The sequence below is a fragment of the Lycium ferocissimum genome, chromosome 1 (genome assembly GCF_029784015.1).
Source record: "Lycium ferocissimum isolate CSIRO_LF1 chromosome 1, AGI_CSIRO_Lferr_CH_V1, whole genome shotgun sequence".
Taxonomy (NCBI): Eukaryota; Viridiplantae; Streptophyta; class Magnoliopsida; order Solanales; family Solanaceae; genus Lycium; species Lycium ferocissimum.
The window spans coordinates 1,059,955-1,080,435 of NC_081342.1; the positions used below are offsets into that span (position 1 = coordinate 1,059,955).

Sequence of the window (20,481 nt, forward strand, 5' to 3'; positions counted from 1 at the left end):
TTTGAAAATGAGCTATTTTTTTCAGAGTAATGGACACCATTGAAACGTTAGTTGCATGAAGATATAAGCAACGCTCACTTTGTTCCTTTCCTTTCGCTATTTTCATTTCTCAAGTCACAATTGCAATTTGTGAAACTCATGTGGTTATTTGCAAATTGAATTCCTCGACTCACTTCTCAAAAAGAAGAGAAAACAAAGAAGGAATTATACGAATAATATATACAAAAAGGAAGAAACATAAAATATTATATACAAATTTTTATTTCTGCATCAAAAAGTAATAATTTCTCAATAACATTTCAAATCGTGATTAACAATTAATAAGCGGTCAAAAAAGACCATTCCCCCTAATGATCAACTTTAAGTATTCGTATCTGTTCGGCACATATTTCAACAGTGGTAGCAAGATAGATAATTCATTCTTGTGAAGAGTTATTCTTTTATGACAATGTACTTAGGTGTATTTAAAATTTGAACATTGTTACATTTATGAGGAAACTAACTATATAGTAATATTGCACAACAATACCCTCTTCTTTATCATCATTATCTTCTTATTTTTATTCTCCTACAGTTTAAAGAAAATGGCAAAACACTATGAGACCACGCTCGAATAGGGAGGGTGACTTGTAAGTAACACGACAAATTCGTTCAGGAGAAACACATAGCATGGGTTAGGTAAAGCTTATGCTCAATCGATGCTTACGTCGTACCAACAGTGAATGCCAGATATATGGTTTGGTGTAAAATCGAGTACGTATAAGTATTTACCGACCGACCGGCAACATCAAAGAGGAGATGGGACAGCTCGCAAAGGATAAGTATTTACCGACCGACCGGCAACATCAAAGAGGAGATGGGACAGCTCGCAAAGGATAAGCTTTGGCTGAGACGACACCAAACGCCTCCTCCATGTCTAAGTCTTTTGGCTCAATGCTTGCCTCAAGTTTCCAATTGAACGAATTCAACATCGAGCCCAACATTACTGGAAGCGTTCTCAATGCCAATGGCAACCCAGGGCATATTCTTCGACCAGCACCAAATGGAATTAATTCAAAATCTTGCCCTCGCACGTCCAAATCTGAACTCAAGAACCTCTCAGGTTTAAATACCAAAGGGTCCTCCCAAAAATTATACTCTTGACCAATCCCCCACACGTTGACTAGTACTAGTGAGCCCTTCGGGATGATGTAGTCACAAAATTCAACATCTTGTTCCACTCTGCGTGGGGCTATGAAAGGAGCTGGTGGGTGCATTCTTAAGGTTTCTTTGATAATGCATTGCAAGTACGGGAGCCGGGAAACATCGGGTTCTTCTATTTGTCTTCCTTTACCAATAACTTCTGCAAGCTCATTTTGGGCTTTCTTCATAATCTCTGGTTGTCTAAGTATTTCCGACATTGCCCATTCCAATGTGGTTGTCGTTGAATTAGTACCACCAGCAAGTAAGTCCTATAACATTTTGTAACTCTCTCAAACAAACTTAAAAAGCACTTTAAACTAGCACGTCTTGTTTTCTTAACCATGGATCGAGTACAACTAGCTACATATACTCACAAATACAAGAGTATATGTTAGTCTGCTCGATTATTCAAATTTGTGGATATCTGCTTGTCTTGCTTATGTCATACATGTGAGGGCAAAAAAGTGTATATTTCTAGGGTATGCATCTGAAATGAAAGAACATTATAGCTAGATTGTGATGCACATATCAGAAGACTCTAAAAATAATGATCAGTAAGGATGATGATGCACTTGTGCAACAACCACATAACGTTGCAGCAGTCAGAGCAAGGAGAGTGATCAGTCAATCATTAAGGTATGCATATGTAGTTGATGAGAATCTCCTTGGATATGCATATTGTTTGATTTTTGCCTTGTTAGGTGCAGAGACCGTTGATGTGCTTGAACTTTAATAGCTATCTAGCGTTGAAGAATGAAAAAAATACCACATCAGGTTAATGAGATGGGTGGTCTCCTTATATGGACTGGGGTAATTCTCCCCTCATGAGCTAGCTTTTGGAGTTGAGTTAGGCCATGATCCATTTCTTTACCTCTAGAACTATTTTGAGTACAAAACCATATCAATGGATTGGTGCTATAAGTGAAGAGATTGAGTCTCTTACCAAGAATTAGGAGATGGAGCTAATGTTTAGTGTTCCATTTTCGAGTGTTCTTGATAGGTATTTCTATGGATTATGCTTGCCTATTTCACATGTTATTAATATTGTGACTAGATACATAGGGTGTCCTGGTAAAAAACAATAGAAGGGGGTGAAGTGAATCTTGAGATACCTAAAGCTTTAGGCTTGCCTTTGATTGGTGTGTGCAATACTAAGTAGATACCCTGCAAGGGCTGAGGGCAACGCAAAGAGGTGTTGTTCTTGTTGACGAAGAGAATTCAAGTGAAGGTGTCTCAAGATTTTCTAGTAGGCTAGTTACATCAGATTTTCTAGTAGGCTATTGGCCTTGTAGGTTTGAAAAATTCATTATCCTTGTAGGTTGAGAAATTCATTTTCTTGTAGGTTTGGGGATACTTGAGACTTAATTTATAGGGGTTGTAATTTCCGATTCTTTATTTTTTACTATTCTTCTCATTCACAATGGAAAGTTCTCTCTGTTTTTTGCCCTAAAGACATAGGCTTGGCTGAATCTCGCTAAATCCTAGTGTTTTTGCTTCTTCTATAGTTGATTTATATGTAATTGAGCGTTAGTTCACCCACAATCTTTTGCAACACTATTTGCATAATCAGGCAACAACAAATCCAATAGTATTCCCAATTCTTATTTTTCCTCTTTAACTTTATGGACATTTTAAAAATAAAATTGAGGTTGGGAAGCCTGGGAGGGGTAAGGAAATTGCATCTCTAAAATTTAAAGGATAAAATAGAAGAGCACGGACCAGGAGCGTGGATTTTATATGATTCTGATTGATCTCTTCGGGATTTTCTGCACTAATGTTTTGAAATACTTCCAAAACATCACTCTTTTCACTGTGGTTCCTTTTCTTTTCCTCCAACCTCTCATCGATCAAATCACCAAAAATTTTAAACAACTTACCAAAATGAATCTTTGAGCGATACCCTATTCTTTGAGGATCAATCTTTTCAAGTACGGGGAAAAAATCCACTAGGTTGATCTTCCCAACCTCATGCATAATGCCCAAGATCACGCCTTTCAACTCAACCTTTAAATTTCAAAAAATGTCATAAAAAGTTATATTAACTGCATGTTTAATGCACCGTTTAGTACACAAAAAAAAATCATAACACGGAATCGAGTTGTCACAAACATGTTATTCAGTTCTACCTTTGAATCCGAAAAGGGGTCAGCCAAGTCCTTGGAGAAAAGGGTGTTGGACATCAAATTGAAAATAGTCTTGAAAGTAACTTGACCTACATCCAAAGCTTGACCTTCTTGGCTACATTTTGCACAATAAGCAAGCAAGTCTTTCACCTTTTGAGACCTTAGATGTTGATTTGCATCAATCCTATTGGAAGAGAGGAGGTAAGTGTTCCAGATTTTCCGAAGCGTTCGCCATTGAGGACAAACAGGAAGCCATATCATAGAAAATTTGCAATGGCTGTGTGCTTGAAGGGCATCAGGGATAAATCTAGTGGAAAAGGCTAAGTCTTGTTTCTGAAGGACTTGTTTTGCCAGGACTGATGAAGAAATGACTACTGTTGTTATTTGTCCTAGTTTTAAACTCATAATTGGACCATAAATTGTGCAAGATTGGCTAGTGATCTATGAGGTTTTGCACTTAACAAGTTAAAGTTTCCAATAATTGGCCATGGTGATGGCCCTGGTGGAAGCTTTTTGCTACCTCTGCTGGTTAATTTTGCTAGAATATATAGCAAACTCAAGGCAAAAATTGATCCCAGTACAAGTGTGTAGTAATCCATTATGCCTCTCCCACTCTCATCCTTCAACTTTGATATGATCCACAAAGTTGATGTGTAAGAAAGTTGCATGCTCTAGTACCAATGCCGAACGCATATTTATATGTGTAATTAAGTCAGTGGCGGAGTGGCGGATCTAGCTTGCTAGGCGGGGTTCCATTGAACCCCCAACTTTCGACTCGGAACATAAATTTATGTGTAAAAATTTATTAAAACTGCAATAAATAGTAGACATGAACTCATAAATTTTAAAATACGACGGGATTATATAAGAATCTTAAGGTTGAACCCATAGAGTTTAATCCTGGATCCGCCTCTGTATGTGTTACATGACTTTCCATTAATAATCTGATACCTGAAACCCAATCTAATCTAGATTTGCGTCGTGTAGAGCTTAAAAAGAGGGAAGCGCTCTCCCACTAGGAATTTTTTCATTTTAAAGGCTTCAACCCGAAACCTCTAGTTAAGGATGATAGAGTGATCTTATCCATTATATTCCACCACACCTGTTGGTGGTCTCATATGTTGGTTGAGATCTAGATGACAAACGTATGATTGCTTTGGTATGATGGAATTATTTTTGATGAAAAATATTTTCATGGATAGTACTTTCTGATTGTTTGGTCGGTCAGTAGAAAAGACTTTGTAGAAGAAAAATATTGAAGATTAATAACGATATCAACATTTTGGATTGTGTTTTGATATACTTTTAAGTAACAAAGAATATTGATAATAATATGTTTACGTGTTAGTTGGAGTGAGTGCTACGGAGTTGCAAGTTAAAATAATTATATAAGAAAAATGACTTCCGCATGTTAGTGAGACATGATACAAGATTTTATCTTTGGAAAATACTTGTATCAAACATTAGAAACTTGACTAAGAGCCCGTTTGGATAATTTTTTTGAGTGTTTGGTAAAACAGAAAAGTGCTTAAAATAAATTAAAAAGTGCTTAAAATAAATCAAAAACAAGAAGTTGGGAAACCCCAACTTTTTTCTTTTTGGCTTAAAAGTCATTTTGGTTTGACCAACGATTTTACTCTTTTATCTCTTATATTTTCTTCTAATTTCAATATTACCCTCACTACTTAAAAAAAGTGCTTAAAAACACTTGTGTATCAAACAAATCAACAAATTTTTTCCGCGTACCTACGATCTTTATCCTAACATGAATCGTTTATTTATAAAATAACTTTCAAAGACTTAGAAAATACTTTAAGCACTTATGCTTAAAAGCCACTTTTTTCAGCTAATTCAAACGGGCTCTAACTCATGAAATTCTCATTTAGAAAAATGACAACACGTCAAATTGCTTATCAATAATAAAAGTAGAGGAATCCAATACAGGAGCATTTAATCGGGATCACCTAAAAACCTTCCTAAATTTGGTAAGAGTTATTAGGTGTGCCCTGTAAACTATTCATACTCTTAATTGTCCCTATTAGCTTGGCTATTTAATACTCCTTCCGTTCATTTTTACTTGTCCAGTTTGAAAATCAAGAGATAATTTATCAATTTATATCTATTTTACCATTATTATTAATGCTTTAATTATTTCCAATTCATATCCCAACATTAGATGACTTATAATAATTACGAGTGATATAGTAAAATTGTTATTTTATTTATTATTTCTGAATGGATGTGTCAAATCAAACATGGACAAATAAACATGGACGGGTTGAGTAGTCGTTGCCCTTGGACGATCTCATCCCAGGGACACACACGCGCTAGTCACGTGATTTTTGTGTTCGCATGGCATTTTTTGAAAATAAAATATATTTTTTTTTCCTTTTTAAACTCATTATATTTTAGATCATCTTTTTCGATCAATTTTATTAAAAATAATAATTTGGTTCGAAATCAACTATTTAAGCTGAATTTTTTATTTGGTTAAAACTGACAAAGTTTTAGTCAAATGTTTTACAATTCAACATTTCAACCTGAAAAAGAAAAAATACACAGTTGAAACAAATAGGAGTAGTTAATATATCTACGAGCGATACACAGTTTGAGCTTCGTTATTTTGGCTAAAAATTTCTGCTTGGCTGAAAACAATGGAGCTTTAAGCAAGGTTTTTTTTTTTTTTTTTTTTTTTTAACAAATTTCAATTTGAAAACCATTAAGACTTTCGCATCATTATATTTATCATGAACTTTTAAAAACTTCAAAAGTCAACTTATACACAGCTGTAGTCTAATTACTCAATGCCTAACTTTTGAGTAATTGTTCTCATGCTCCTATTGAATTGCATAGTCTGAAAATGGATGTAGAGTTATTATCAAAGGCCTAACTTGTTTGGTATACAATAACTACTTTTGTCCATCAGTGTTAAATGCAGATTATTTATTCTCATGCTCCCGTTCCCTTCATCTCAAATTATCTGTCGTGATTTTTAAATCAAACACGTATGTTTGCAGGATCATCGAATTTGTTTCACCGTCAAACAGTTCAATCACATGTTCTATAAAGTTCACGGTCTATGATCGTACAGTGTTTCAGAATTTCGTTCTCAATTATCTGTAGTAGAATGGTTATAGTCCTAACCGTTGTTTTCACCTTTTGTGTTTTGTAAATATTAAATATATAAAAAAAAATATATTACTTATTTATGTGGATAGGGTTGGCCCACATGTTGGCCGATCCAATTTCCTTCATTATTTGTTAGTTTAGGAGTTCAAGACAAAATTATTATATTTTTTCATTTTGCCCTTAGTAGTAATTGTTCTTGACGACTATAAACACCTCAATTATGGGAACGATACATTAATAGAGTAAATATTCAATGAGGATAGATTATATCTTAATTAAGACATAACTAAAAGTAATGTTTCTTAAGGAGCGTGTAAAAAAAAAAAAAAAACACGATAGCTAATTTGAGTGGGGGAGTATTTGATAATACAAATTCCATCAAACACTGATCGATTTGCAGGGGCGAATGTAGTTCCTCAGTAACATGTTCATCCGAACTCAGTATTAGATATATATGCTCTGCCTTGAAATTAACGGGGTTATGTTAGCACCAAAAAGGAGTTGATTTCTCAGAAGGTCACTCAACTATCGCAATTGTAACACAAAAGTCACTTAACTTTGTTTTGTAACTGAAAAGTCACTCAACTTTCATCATTTGTAACACAAAAGTCACTTAACTTTGTATTGTAACTGGAAAGTCACTCAAGTTTCATTTTTGTAACACAAAAGTCATTCAACTCATTACTCAACTTTTGTCGATGTGGCATTTTTTAAAAAGTTAAATCCTTATTTAATATAAACTCACTCAATTTTACCATTTAGTGACCCGCTATCCAATGAATTTAGGGTAGGATTTGATGAGGATGTCTGTGAACTGATCAGTAGTGTAAATTTTGTAAAGCAGAGATTAATATAGTAATTTTGAAATAATCACTACTTCCTGGATCCTAAATTAACTACGTGAATTGAAACGTTGATATCGATGTGGCATTTACTTTTCCCGGAATCGCTACGAACTTCTTATGGTATTCTTTGTAACATTCAAGCTGCTTGCTCAAGGAAATGGTATTCTGAATACATCATAAATGAAAAGAAGAACAAAGGTACAACTAGACTCGGTTGATTTGCGTAATATTTTGTGAATAGAATGTTTAAATTTCCTTGAAGAACTGTTACTAGTTGCAAATAGCTTAGCAGTAGTGTCATAGTAACCAGATGAACTTGAGGCAAAATTTTAAGGCCTGAGTAGGAAGGAGAATCCAGCCACGTTACCAGTAAAAAATTACTAGTAAAATTTCAGTCCTTTTTGTTATAAAAATTTGGATAGCGGGTCGGTTTAGTGGGGCGGATCACTAAATAGTAAAAAATGCAGGTTTATATTAAATAAGAATTTAACTTTTAATAAAATGCCACATCAGCAAAAGTTGACTAAAATGAGTTGAGTGACTTTTTTGTTACAAAGATGAAAGTTGAGTGACTTTCCGGTTACAAAACAAATTTAAGTGACTTTTGTGTTATAAAGATAAAAGTTGAGTAATTTTCTTGTTACAAAACAAAGTTAACAGTTTTTTGTGTTACAATCACGATAGTTGAGTGACCTTCTGAGAAATCAACTCCACCGAAAAATATGTACTCTTTTTACAGGGTTTTCCCCGTGTAAACTAATTAATACTCATAAAAGAAGCATGATTTTTGCTATTGGAATATTGACAATTTGACAGTATAAAGACATGTGACAGAGGAATTTAGAAAATATCGCAAGACACAGAGGAAAGAAGAGGGAGATAAACATAGAGCATACTTATAACATCAACCCTTAAACTTCTTGTTACCTGAACCATAGTTTATGAACATTCTACAATGACTCAAAATACATATATTTCGGTAACACAAAAGTCAAATAAACATAGACGCTTAAAGATAGATAACTTTTAACATTTAAGTTTACAATTTCCAACAAAAAACATGTCTCGTTGTATTATAATGTATGGTGCGCGAAACTCTATCGTGCAGCGTTCCAAGTTGACAAGGGTGGAGTATCAGAGTTTTTATAATCATAAATAGTTGCACCAGAGGCATCTCTTTCACCTTTGACCGCATCAGCTGAAGCAATGGATTCAAGCTCCGCCATATCTTTTGTATTTAAATTAATTGACAAAGCTCCGATATTCTGGTTGAAGTTTTCGATCTTAGTGGTACCTGGCATTGGCAGATGTAGCATGTAGTCAATCGGTTCAACTCTCCAGTATTTTCATCACGAATATATTTGAAAAATCAATTTAAAAGTTTGAACTCATCAAATTTTAAACTATGGAATCGTCTTAGGTACCTGGGATGGGGCACACATCATTTCCTTGGTGGTGAACCCAGGCTAAGGCTAGTTGAGACGGCGTGCATCCCTTCTTGGTTGCCATTTGGCAAATTCTCTCGTACAAGATCTTGTTATGCTCAAGATTCTCGGCTTGAAACCTTGGGATATGCTGCAAAATCAATATTACATTATATACAGTATTAATACAAGTTATTGTTGTGCTCATGATTCTCGGCTTGAAACCTTGGTATATGCTGCAAAATCAACATATTATTTTACTTCTGTAATTCTGATCATTATATCATCTCAAAAGCATATCTTATTAACAGCTAAATCAAGTGAAACTATTGCAATACATAGAGAGGAAGCATATTCTATCATCAGTTATCATCTGTCAATTAAAATAGAGGCTAAGTACAAAAATAGAATTTGCCTTGATTGGTCAAGGCATGATACTTAAAAGACACTACCACCAGATCATTTAAAACTCAAATACTTGGTCACCAGCGAACAATATCCTAATCAACTTGCTTATCCAAAATCCTTTTCCTATCTGTTGAAGTCTTAATTAAGTATATTAAAGTGCGCTCTCTTTAACAGATTAAGCTTTTAAATAAGATGGTCACACACTTCAACACGGTATTAGAGCAGATAAGAAGTCCTAACAGAAAGAATTTCGAGCACTTGGTGCATGAAAAAGAATCAAGCCCTAAAGAGTGTTTTCTCGAATAATTTAAATTTTTAGATAAGATGGTCGCGCAGTTCAACACTTTTCTAATATATAACTCGTCTACAGATTAAAAAAAAAAAAAAAGAAAAAAAACTGCAAACCTTCCGAAAGTCTTCATTCGACAAATCCTCGAGCAGTTTTGGACCTGATGACAGAAATCCTTTTCCTAAGGGACTGTATGCTACAATTCCAATTCCAAGCTCCCTACAGAATTAAAATTTAGTCATGAGGAGTGTTACATTAAGGACTTAAAACCTGTGCTTTTAGACATTAAGTGAAAGTTTAACAGGACGAATGTTTAACCTGCAAGTAGGAACTATTTCTTCCTCTACATCTCTTGACCACAGAGACCATTCTAATTGAATTGCTGTTATTGGATGAACTTGGTGCGCTCTCCTGATGGTCGCTGCTGAAGCCTCCGAGAGACCTATATATTTAATTTTACCCTCTTTAACCAGCTTCTTAAGTTCTCCCATCTTGAAAACAAGACGCAGATCATAAAAGGTTAATAAGTTGCAAACGACAAGCATAATGGACAAAGATACAGAACAAAATTGATGAAAACTCAGAAACATTGCTTCATAAGAGAGTAGGAAAAACAGGATGCTTTAAGCAGAATCCAAGATTAAACAAATAGTCAGTACTTAAATATTGACTAATTCAACCAGTTTAACAAGTTAACTGACAGTCACATCATTGTATTATGTATACAAACATTAAAGAAAAAAAAGCGTTAAAGAATAGTAGGGCCGTCGATCATGAAGGAAAACAATCACATGCCATTTGCCAAAAACACGAATCACGTTGTAAAGATTAACAGTCTATGATCGTACCTGTTACAGAAGACTGTCTCAACACGTTTCCTAGAAAACTTTTGAAATTGTCAACATGAATTCAACTAGTTAAACTGGCAATAGCTATTGTAAGAAAGGCTATTATGTATTACCTTGCCTTAACAGTCATTTATTTCAGGACACGAGATGGTAAAAGCTTAAATTTTTGTCTTAATCAGGTTAGTTTAAAGAATAGAATATGCCTTTTGTTGCTCAGAAAATCCAACTTAAATGAAATTTTGATAATTCCTTCGTGTTCAGGGCATACTCTGCTAGTTGAATACTACATAATAAGATAAATTATCATTAGATTAGTATCAGTTCTTCTTGATAAATTTAATAGAAAGAATGAAACAGAAACATTCTAGTCCTCTTTTCAGTCTTTATAATATGACTAATTAACGCTGAAATTTAAACCATTTTGTGTCTACTAAATGAGCCACTAAAAATCATTGTACCATAGCAAATCAATCATCTTATCCTCTATAACTAAGAGTTAAGTTATATGCCCAGATGATGGAAGAAATATTTACATAATTAGTTAACTTAGAGGGCTATCATTAATAAACTGCTATGATAAGCATTAATCAGTAACCTGATAAATATAGTACTAAAAATTTGCCATCATATCTTATATTGCCAGTGTATATAACTAACTGTGATTTCGATTGGCACGCGCGTGTCAATCCTATGCTGATAGTACAAATCGATGCAGTTAACATCAAGTCTCTTTAAGCTGGCCTCACATGAAGCTCTAACATAGCAGGGATCTCCAATTATCTCTATTTTCCCATCTGCCGAACTAATTCCAAATTTCGTTGCTAACTCAACTTGTTCTCTCATCCCTCCCTTTAAAGCCTGTCACAGTTATATAATAAACGTTAATCAACAAATTTCTAAAACAGTGTTAAGGTTATTTTACTTTAACTTTCCATTGTCCACTTAATGAGAAGCTTTCATACCCACGCAATTGTTACAACATATTTAAGACCACAAGTTTCGGTATGGATTTCTTTAAGACCACAAGTTTAAGACCACTAGCCACTTTCCAGCCATGTCTTTAAAAAATAACCACTGTTATGGAAAATTACGCATGATATTGGAATTAACTACTCCCTCTATCCTAATTTATGTGATACAGTTTGGATTTCGAGAGTCAATCTTGTTTATTTTGACTGTGAATTCGAACATACAATCTTTAAGTTTTTTTTTTGAATAATTTACATATTTAGACATCACAATATAATTAATACTTTAAAATATTTAAAGGATATACGAATAAATTGCGGTAAAAATTTTCTTGTTTGACTCTCGCAGTCCGAACTATATATCACAAATTGGGATAGAGAGAGTAGTTGCTAGATATAGAAAATGATGTATTCTGTTAGAACAAGCTAAAGAAAAATAAAAACATAGAAATTGAAACAGATAGATTAATATTCAAATTAAAAGACTAAGAGCCTGTTTGGATGGGCTTATAGCTTTTGACTTATAAGCCAAAAGCCATAAGTCGGAAATTCTAGCTCATGGCCTATTTTTGCAATTTTGGCTTAAAAACAAATGCTTTAACATCATTTTTTTTTATTTTACTCGAACGCTAAAAAGTGGTTAAAAGCTATTTTGGCTTAGAGGAACCTAAAATAAGCCAATCCAAACAGGCTCTAAAATGGAAATTAAAGATCATAAGAAACAGAGCAATTACGTACCTTGCCTATGAGGATTTCGTTGGTGTAAGGGCCATATATATCAGAAGTATCAAGAAAAGTGATACCAGAGTTAATGGCATGGTGAATAAGTTTGATCATTTCATATTCAGGTTTTGGGGGCCCATAAAATGCAGACATACCCATGCAACCCAGTCCTTGGGCAGATACTTCAAGGCCCTGCGAACCCAGTTTCATTCTTGGCACTTTTATTCCCTCTTTAGCCATTGATGAAAGAAAACAAAAACAAAAACAAAAACAAAAAAAAAAAAAAAAAAAAAAAAAAAAAGAGAAACTGGGTGAGTTGTGTGTATCTGCAGGATAGAAGTGCTGATGTATATATAATGGAGTTGGGGAGTGGATGCGGATTTAGAATTTAAACTTGAGGGACTTGCTATTTGACTAGATATATGCATTTAAGGAAAGTGTGTTACTATTTTCTTTGAGATGGACTGAAAAAGAAAAGTGTGTCATACAGGATGTGACAAATTGAGTATTATTTTTACATAATGATGGTATTTAGACCAGCTTAAGCGCATCATACAAAGTACGTGTTACCTTTAATCAGTATAGAGACCGAGTAAGTTTGTCTATCAAGGCCCACGCAAATGATTTTTTCTGCTTGAATTTGACTTCTGATCTTCAACGATTTTCATCCGCTTCATTGATGAATATAATACACCTAGGGGTGTACACAAAGTAAACTAAGCAAATCGCATCAAACCGAAATTGAACCGAGAAAACAACCCGATTAGTGGTTTGGTTTGATTTGGTTTGGTGTTAAAAAAAAAACCCGATCATAATTGGTTTGGTTTTAGCTAAAAAAAGTCAAACCGAACCAAACTAACCCGACATTACATGTATTCAATTTTTAAAATATTTTATACATAAAAATATTTATTTGTAATGTAATTTATAAATATTTCTTAATTTTTTTCGTAGTTTTTTTATCTATTATCATATTATTCAAGTTTCAACTTAGAATTTTGAATGTCAATAAGTTTTATATCTTATGGATGTTAGTAACTCATATAAAGTCCACCAAAACAAACTCAACACTAATCAACAAGAAATTCAATTTACATCCTATTCTTCATTGTATAATTGGTTTAGAGAGTAAAATACATAACTTAAGTTTTTTTCTTGTCATGTAATTAATACTTATTAGCCGTACTTATTTTAGCATGACTTAGTATTTTTAGATTATGGTCATTTTCTTTATGGCTTATTAATTAGCAATATTTATTTTAACCGATTTTATTATCTTTTGTTGAATATTTTATTAACTCATCACTCTTCGCATTTTCTTATGAAACACCTTAATTATATAAATTGTATCTTACTATAAAGGAATATTTGAAATAAAAGTTATATATTTTGATCAAGACTATTCCAAAAAAAAAATAAAAACCCGTAAATGTTTTTATTGGTTTGGTTTGGCGATAAAATTAAAAAACCGATTTTGGTTTGGTGTTTAAAAAACTATACACCTAAATACACCCCACCTTTGAGTTCTTAGCATTAAACTTATTACACTTTTAAAATTATAGGTGATTTTAGTAAATGTTTACATATTTTTCTATGTTCATTGAACTATCTTTCAAAGGCTCCATCCGGCAGACGGCAATTGTGGACTTGCTACATGAAGAGAGTTAAATAAGTAAAATTAATAGCCGGCCATTTACATCCAAGCACGTGAACAAAAGAGAACAAATTCAATTGTTGGGTGCTAGCTAGTTTTAATTCTTTTGTTTTCCTTATATTCGTGAAGTGTTCAATTTAGAAAATTTGTAACGTACCCTCTAGCTATTTTAATTGCCACTTTCACTAGTATATCTTTTCTTCCTAGTAACTCTATTATATATCTTCGGATTTGTCATGCGTGAAAATTTTGAAACATTTCCCACAAGATTCAAGAAATTCAGTATTTCACGTTATCGTACACGAAATATTTTTCATATCTCCATCTCAGTCATTGGTAAAGAAAAGATTGCACTAGTAGATTATCAGTGTCGTCAATTTTACATGCCTCTCTTAGTTTGGCTAGCACTCATTGAAGCTAGAACAAATCTTGGAAGATCAAAATCCAAGTCACGTAGGGGCCAAAAAAAAAAAAAAATCACTTATCTTAATCTTGATGGACTGAGTTGCCCAGCATTTTTGCTGACAAACAATAAATTGAAAATAGCGCAATCTGACTAAATCAGCGTTTGGACATGCGATTTCATCTCATGAGATGAAATCCAAATCATCCAAAAAGGCATGATTTGGGATTATCATGATTTTAGAATTTTTAAATGTAAAACTTGACCCATAAGTTTATATTTTGTAAAAAAAAAAAAAATCCATAAATTGGTAGATATTTTTAACAATAACTCTCACCAACCATTTACCAACCTCATTAACTTCTACCAACCGTTATTTATGTTCGTACCATGTGGAGGGATTATATTAAAGAGTAGTTAAGTTACTATTCACATTAAATTTTCATTTTTATTGAACTAAAGTTTGATCAATTGATGTTGCATTTTTTTAAAAAGTCTTCTAGTAGCATATTAATTTGTTAAGAACTAGAACTTACTCATTTGGTAAGATTGTATAAAAATTGAGAAAGTTTTGATAGTTTTCACAACTTGGGAGTTTTTATGTCTATAAGAAAAAATGCAACTTAAGAAATTCAAATTACATATCCAAACATGAGTTCATCTTATGGTTTCAAATCATGTCCAAACAGCTCCTAAGGCACCACAATTCTCCAAAATATTTACAAGCAAAACAAACTAAATTGAATACAAAGCAATATTAATTCCTAGTGCTTTACTCCACAAGTAAAGCCTACAAACAGAGTCATGAGTTTATTGTTCGAACCATCTTAAGGTCATAACTCATAAGTGGAATGATAGTTTGAAACTGAAAAATACTCTCTATTACACAGTACAAAATACAGCAAAAACTCAACATACAGAGACATAATTACATACTCTCATGATGCATAAAAGAAAAACTCATCTCAACACAACACTTACACACAGGCACTAATTACGCAATTGCATCATTATGTAGCCTTCCATGATGAAAGGGGTGGAGTTTCTGAATTTTTGTAAGTACTCATACCAGGAATATACCGATCACCCTGGACTGCATTAGCTGAAGCAATGGATTCAAGCTCAGCCATGTCATTTGATGTTAACTTTATAGATAAAGCTCCAATGTTCTGGTTGAGTTTTCAATCTTAGTAGTGCCCGGGATGGGACACACATCGTTTCCTTGGTGATGTACCCAGGCCAAAGCTAGTTGAGAGGGGGTACATCCCTTCTTTGCAGCCATTTGACAAATCCGCTCGTACAATTTTTTGTTATGTTCAAGATTCTCGGCTTGGAACCTTGGTAGATGCTGCAAAATTGAGATCTATTTAAGTCAAACATGTATACATCATATATACATTCATAAATAAACTCCCTATCAGGAAGCAAGTTCCTTTTAAATGGTCTATGTACATCGTCTCTTCCAATAAGGCACAAATGTAAAGTTCATTCATCACTAGTAGCCACAAATGCGATTCTCAATCAACAAGGTCCAAATGCAATATATGTGTATATGAAGCATCTTCTCATGTGGGCCAGGTATTAACTAAGTAACTAATTTATGGAAAGGAGGGAGATGAAATACACTATGGACAACATAGCAAATTCCCAGCTATATTACACAACATAGCAAATTCCCATATACAGAACGATTTGAAAGCATTTTTCCCTCACCAAAAAAAATGTTAGTATTTGAAACTTATATTGCTCGGACTCTCCAAAAATGTTAAAACACCGGTGCAAGATCCTTCAAAAGTGCAGTACGTACTTGTGGAGGATCTAGCACGCACCTGTCAGTATTTTTGAAGAGTCTAAGCAACATATTACGGAACCCTTTCTTCCCTCAAACAAGTAAATATACTCGCAACAGAAATACAACACAATCAAATTAAACATGACATCTATATGTTTGAAATCCAAAACAATAAATAAATAGTAGCAAATCTAATATGTTCGAAATACAAAACAACAATGAATACAAAGCAAACCTTTCGGTAGTCCTCACTTGACATATCCTCAAGCAGCTTTGGACCTGATGACAAAAAGCCCCGTCCCAGTGGACTGTATGCCACAATTCCAATTCCAAGTTCTCTGGTAGATTAATATCAAGATCTCATATTGTTATAGACCGTGCACAAACATGAAAAACCAACAGAAAGAAGAAACACTACTAAAAAACAGGAATTAGAGATGAAAAGATCCTGTAACTAAATAGTAACATTCGTTGCTAATTCTATTTAGCGCTGGATTAGCGACAAATAATTAAAAGATTTTGTTAGTTACGAGCAATTTAGCGACAAATTGGCGATGAAATTCACAGCTAATTCCAGTTTTTTTCTTTTTCTAGTGAAATATACCTGCAGGTAGGAACTAGTTCTTCCTCTACATCTCTCGACCATAGAGACCATTCTAATTCTACTGCTGTTATTGGATGAACTTCATGCGCTCTCCTGATTGTCGACGCTGATGCCTCGGAGAGACCTATATACTTTATTTTACCCTCTTCTACCAGCTTCTTAAGTTCTCCAATCTAGTAAAACAGGAAGCTCAAACGAATAAGAAATATGCTGATCATTTTAGTGTATCCAAACAGGTCAATCATTTTATAGCCTGCAATTTATAGAGTTATAAATGGAAAAAGGTAAAAAGACCAACTGTGACTTCAATGGGAACACGCGTATCACTTCGGTGCTGAAAGTACAAGTCAATGCAGTCAATATCAAGTCGCTTTAAGCTAGCCTCGCATGCGGCCCTTACATAGGCTGGATCTCCGTGCACTTCTCTGTTTCCCTCTGCCCTTTGATCATCTGATGCTAAAACAATGCCAAATTTTGTTGCTAACACAACACGTTCTCTCATCCCTCCCTTCAAAGCCTACGTAGATACATAGTCATTGAACTTAAGTAATAGTTCTTGCAGAAAATTGTATAAAAATGGTAAAGTGTGCAATGCATGAATAAAGCCTAAGGGTGGTGTTTAATAATTCATGAAGTTGATGCAAAGCTTGGAAACTACAGTTCAAACCTTAACGGAGACATAAAAACAAATATATGAGGTGATTTCTTTTCCTCTCACCAAGTCTTAGTGAGCAGTGTTATCCGATACCTCTGTTTGTGGGAGATAGCAGGTACCTAGTGAAATAGTCAAGGTGCGCTTAAGTTGATCCTGATATCATTGTCTGCAAGGATTGCACTCACTTCATTGACCATCTGACCACACCCAAGTCAATGGTGTGTCTGATATGACGGAAGTCATATTTCGAATGGAGAAAAAGATTGACACTTGGTTGGAAATTAGAAAATATTTTCTAGAATGTATATTTAATTGAAAAATTATAATATTGCCAAATGATCAGCAATACTTCTTGATTAAGGTACAATTCGTGAGGCGTAAGCATATTATCAACATTAGGTGGATTTAGGATATAAATTTTATGGGTTCAGCCTTTGTGTTCTTATTGCTGGATCCTTGTCCTTCTGAAATTATGAATTCATAATCTAATATTTTTTGAAATTTAAAAAAGTAATTTTAACACGTGTAGAAAACAATGGGTTCAATTGAACCCACAAATTAATACACTCCATCCACCACTGATTATCACGTGAAAACATCAAAATATCAAATACAGCATACAAACTCCACCACCCCCAAAACGGAAAGTACAAGACTTTAAGCTTTTTTTTTTTTTTTTTTTTTTTTTGTGTTGAATAAGACTTTAAGCTATGAGAACAATAATAGGCTGCCTATATCCCAATTTATTGACACACTTTCTTTTTTAATTAGTCTAAAAAAAATGACACATTTTTTTATTTAAAGAATAATTTAACTTTAAACTTTACCTTTTATGCTTAACCAGATGATTTATAACCGCTCAAATATTTTTAGCTTATTTTTACCCCAAAATTCAAAAATTTCCTTTATTTCTTAAACTCCGTGTCTAGTGAAACTACATCACATAAATTGAGGGACGAAGGGAGTAAAGCATTGCTAAAGTATTAATCCTGCTCAAACACCAGTAATTAGTAAGTACACAACCACAAACCACCTCTACCAAAAGCCCAAAACCAAAAGGTACAACAATTAAAGCACTACGTACAACCATCCTAGTGAATAAACTCATAAAATCAAAATATTCACAAAAGAAATATGAAAAATTAAGCATTTAATTTAATACCTTGCCAATGAGGATTTCGTTAGTGTAAGGTCCATAAATATCAGAGGTATCAAGAAATGTGACACCAGAGTTAATGGCATGGTGGATCAGTTTGATCATATCGGGTTCGGGTTTGGGCAGCCCATAAAAATTAGCAGACATACCCATACAACCAAGCCCTTGGGCCGATACTTCAAGCCCATGTGAGCCCAATTTCATTCTTGGCACTTTTGTTCCCTCTTTTGCCATTCAGCTAATTATTATTGAGATAGACATGAAGAAACTAAGCTTTATATATATAGCTGATAGTGAAGGAGTACTGTCCTTGGCTGTTGTTGTGTTGGTAGTCATTGATGACGAATTTTGCCAAGGCATACGTACACAACATTATCGACGCATTCAGAATTTAAATTTTATTATTGTTTTAAATTATCTGTTGTTTCTTGTACTTCAATTATTTTATTTATCTGTGGTAGCTACTGTTTCTTTTTTTCGGACGGTTTTATCTATAACTTTTTCACTTTCGTTATTTTCATTTTCATATTGCTTTGAATTGATTGTCCTTATCATTTCTTTTTTCTTTATCTTCTCTTGGTAAGTCTTTCGTAAACAACCTGTCACTAAGATAGGGATAAGATCTGCATACACTTTACCCTCTCCAAGCCTCATGTTGTGGGATGTCACTAGGTATGATGTTGTTGTTGTTCTGTTTTTAAGGCATACGTACATAACATTATCGATAGATTCAGAATTTAAATTTTATTTTTGTTTTCAAGGCATACGTGCACAACATTAGAATTTAAATTTTATGATTGTTATCATTGTTTTTAGCATTGAACCATATGCATTCATACTTATTTATCCTCATTTACAAAATCATTAGTTGATATAGGGGAGGTGGGATTTTTAGTTTATGAATCTTGGATTATAATTTTTTTTGCTTACTGAATTTTGAATTAATTAATTAAATATTTTAAATAAATTTTTTAATATAAATATAAGATTTGAACTAAAGTTACTGAGTTCTGACGAATTTGTAGCAAATAATGTAGAAGAATTTAACACTGATAATATATAAAACTTAAATTCTACGATAGAAAAAAAAAAAAAAGTCATATGATAGTTCTTTTTATTTCTTATAGTCGACGTATAACTTTTAGTTATATAAAAGTACTTTTTCATTACGAGTCAGATCAATTTGTGAATCTAAGTGAAGTCCCTCTACATGAAATGATATAGTGGTAAATCCATTATATACAATTTTTTATAGATATCACCATTATATTTTAAAACTTCGTGATTATTTAAACTTTATCTCAAAAATAGAAACGAAACGGGGTAACAAACTTGGTAATGACATATTCTTTCTGATTCAATTTATATGACACATTTTTTATTTTAGTCAGTCTAAAAAAGAATGACACATTTACTTATTTGATAATAATTTAACTTTAAACTTACCTTTTATGCTTAACGAGATAATATATATCCACACAAATATCTTGACTTATTTTAGATCATAAAATTCAAAAAAAAAAGTCTTTATATTTTAAATTTCGTGTCCAGTTAAATTCATCATATAAATTAAAACGGAGAGAGTAATTGTATTACTATGCAAATATTGAAGGACTGTGGTCTATGCATGCCGGCTGGTCGAGTAGGACATCTATAATGGATTGTGACGAGGCCTACATAATATTATATGTTTTTAATTTGTCCAAAAAAATTATTTATATAACTTTATAGACGTCCTACGTAAGTAAATACGTCACTATTGACAAAAGAGACCATAGGGGTTGTATGAGCATTTAACTGCCATTATAAACATCAAAATATCAAATACGTCATACCAACCCCAAAAGGAAAGTACAAAACTTTGTGCTCTGTGAACAATCATAAAGTATCTTTTTTTCCGTAAATCATTTAAGTATTGCATAAATAATAATTCAGCTCAAACACCAGTAATTACTGAGTACACAACCACACACCACGTCTACCAAAAATCCCAAAACCAAAAGGTACAACAATTAAAAGCATCGCGTACAACCATCCTAGTGCATAAACTTAGAAAAATCAAATTCACAGGGAAAAAAAAATTGAAAGATTAAGCATGGTGTATGAACTAAAGTTACTAGGTAATGCTGAACTTGTAGCCATCATTATAGTTTCACCGCGCACCATTAAGCTATATCTAACTTCAGTATAAATATATTATGCCATTGCATCATTAAAAGATGTTTATACATAAATTTCTTTAATTGTGAAGTTTATAATTAAAATAAAATAAAATATC

General features: G+C 33.2%; 1 protein-coding gene and 2 pseudogenes across 1 annotated transcript; all 3 read right to left on the reverse strand.

Moving 5' to 3' along the window:
- Positions 1–845: 845 nt before the first annotated feature.
- LOC132067808 (geraniol 8-hydroxylase-like) lies at positions 846–3,951 on the reverse strand (annotated as a pseudogene).
- Positions 3,952–8,175: 4,224 nt separating this feature from the next.
- On the reverse strand, positions 8,176–12,615 carry LOC132047120 (auxin-induced protein PCNT115-like). Its single transcript, XM_059438063.1, has 6 exons — positions 11,955–12,615; positions 10,906–11,106; positions 9,719–9,891; positions 9,517–9,619; positions 8,700–8,854; positions 8,176–8,569 (listed from the first exon to the last, which is right to left on the reverse strand). The coding sequence occupies exons 1-6, from the start codon at positions 12,177–12,179 to the stop codon at positions 8,377–8,379; spliced, it is 1,050 nt and encodes a 349-aa protein (XP_059294046.1). The 5' UTR covers positions 12,180–12,615; the 3' UTR covers positions 8,176–8,376.
- A 2,138-nt stretch (positions 12,616–14,753) lies between these two features.
- On the reverse strand, positions 14,754–18,437 carry LOC132067817 (auxin-induced protein PCNT115-like; annotated as a pseudogene).
- Positions 18,438–20,481: the final 2,044 nt, after the last annotated feature.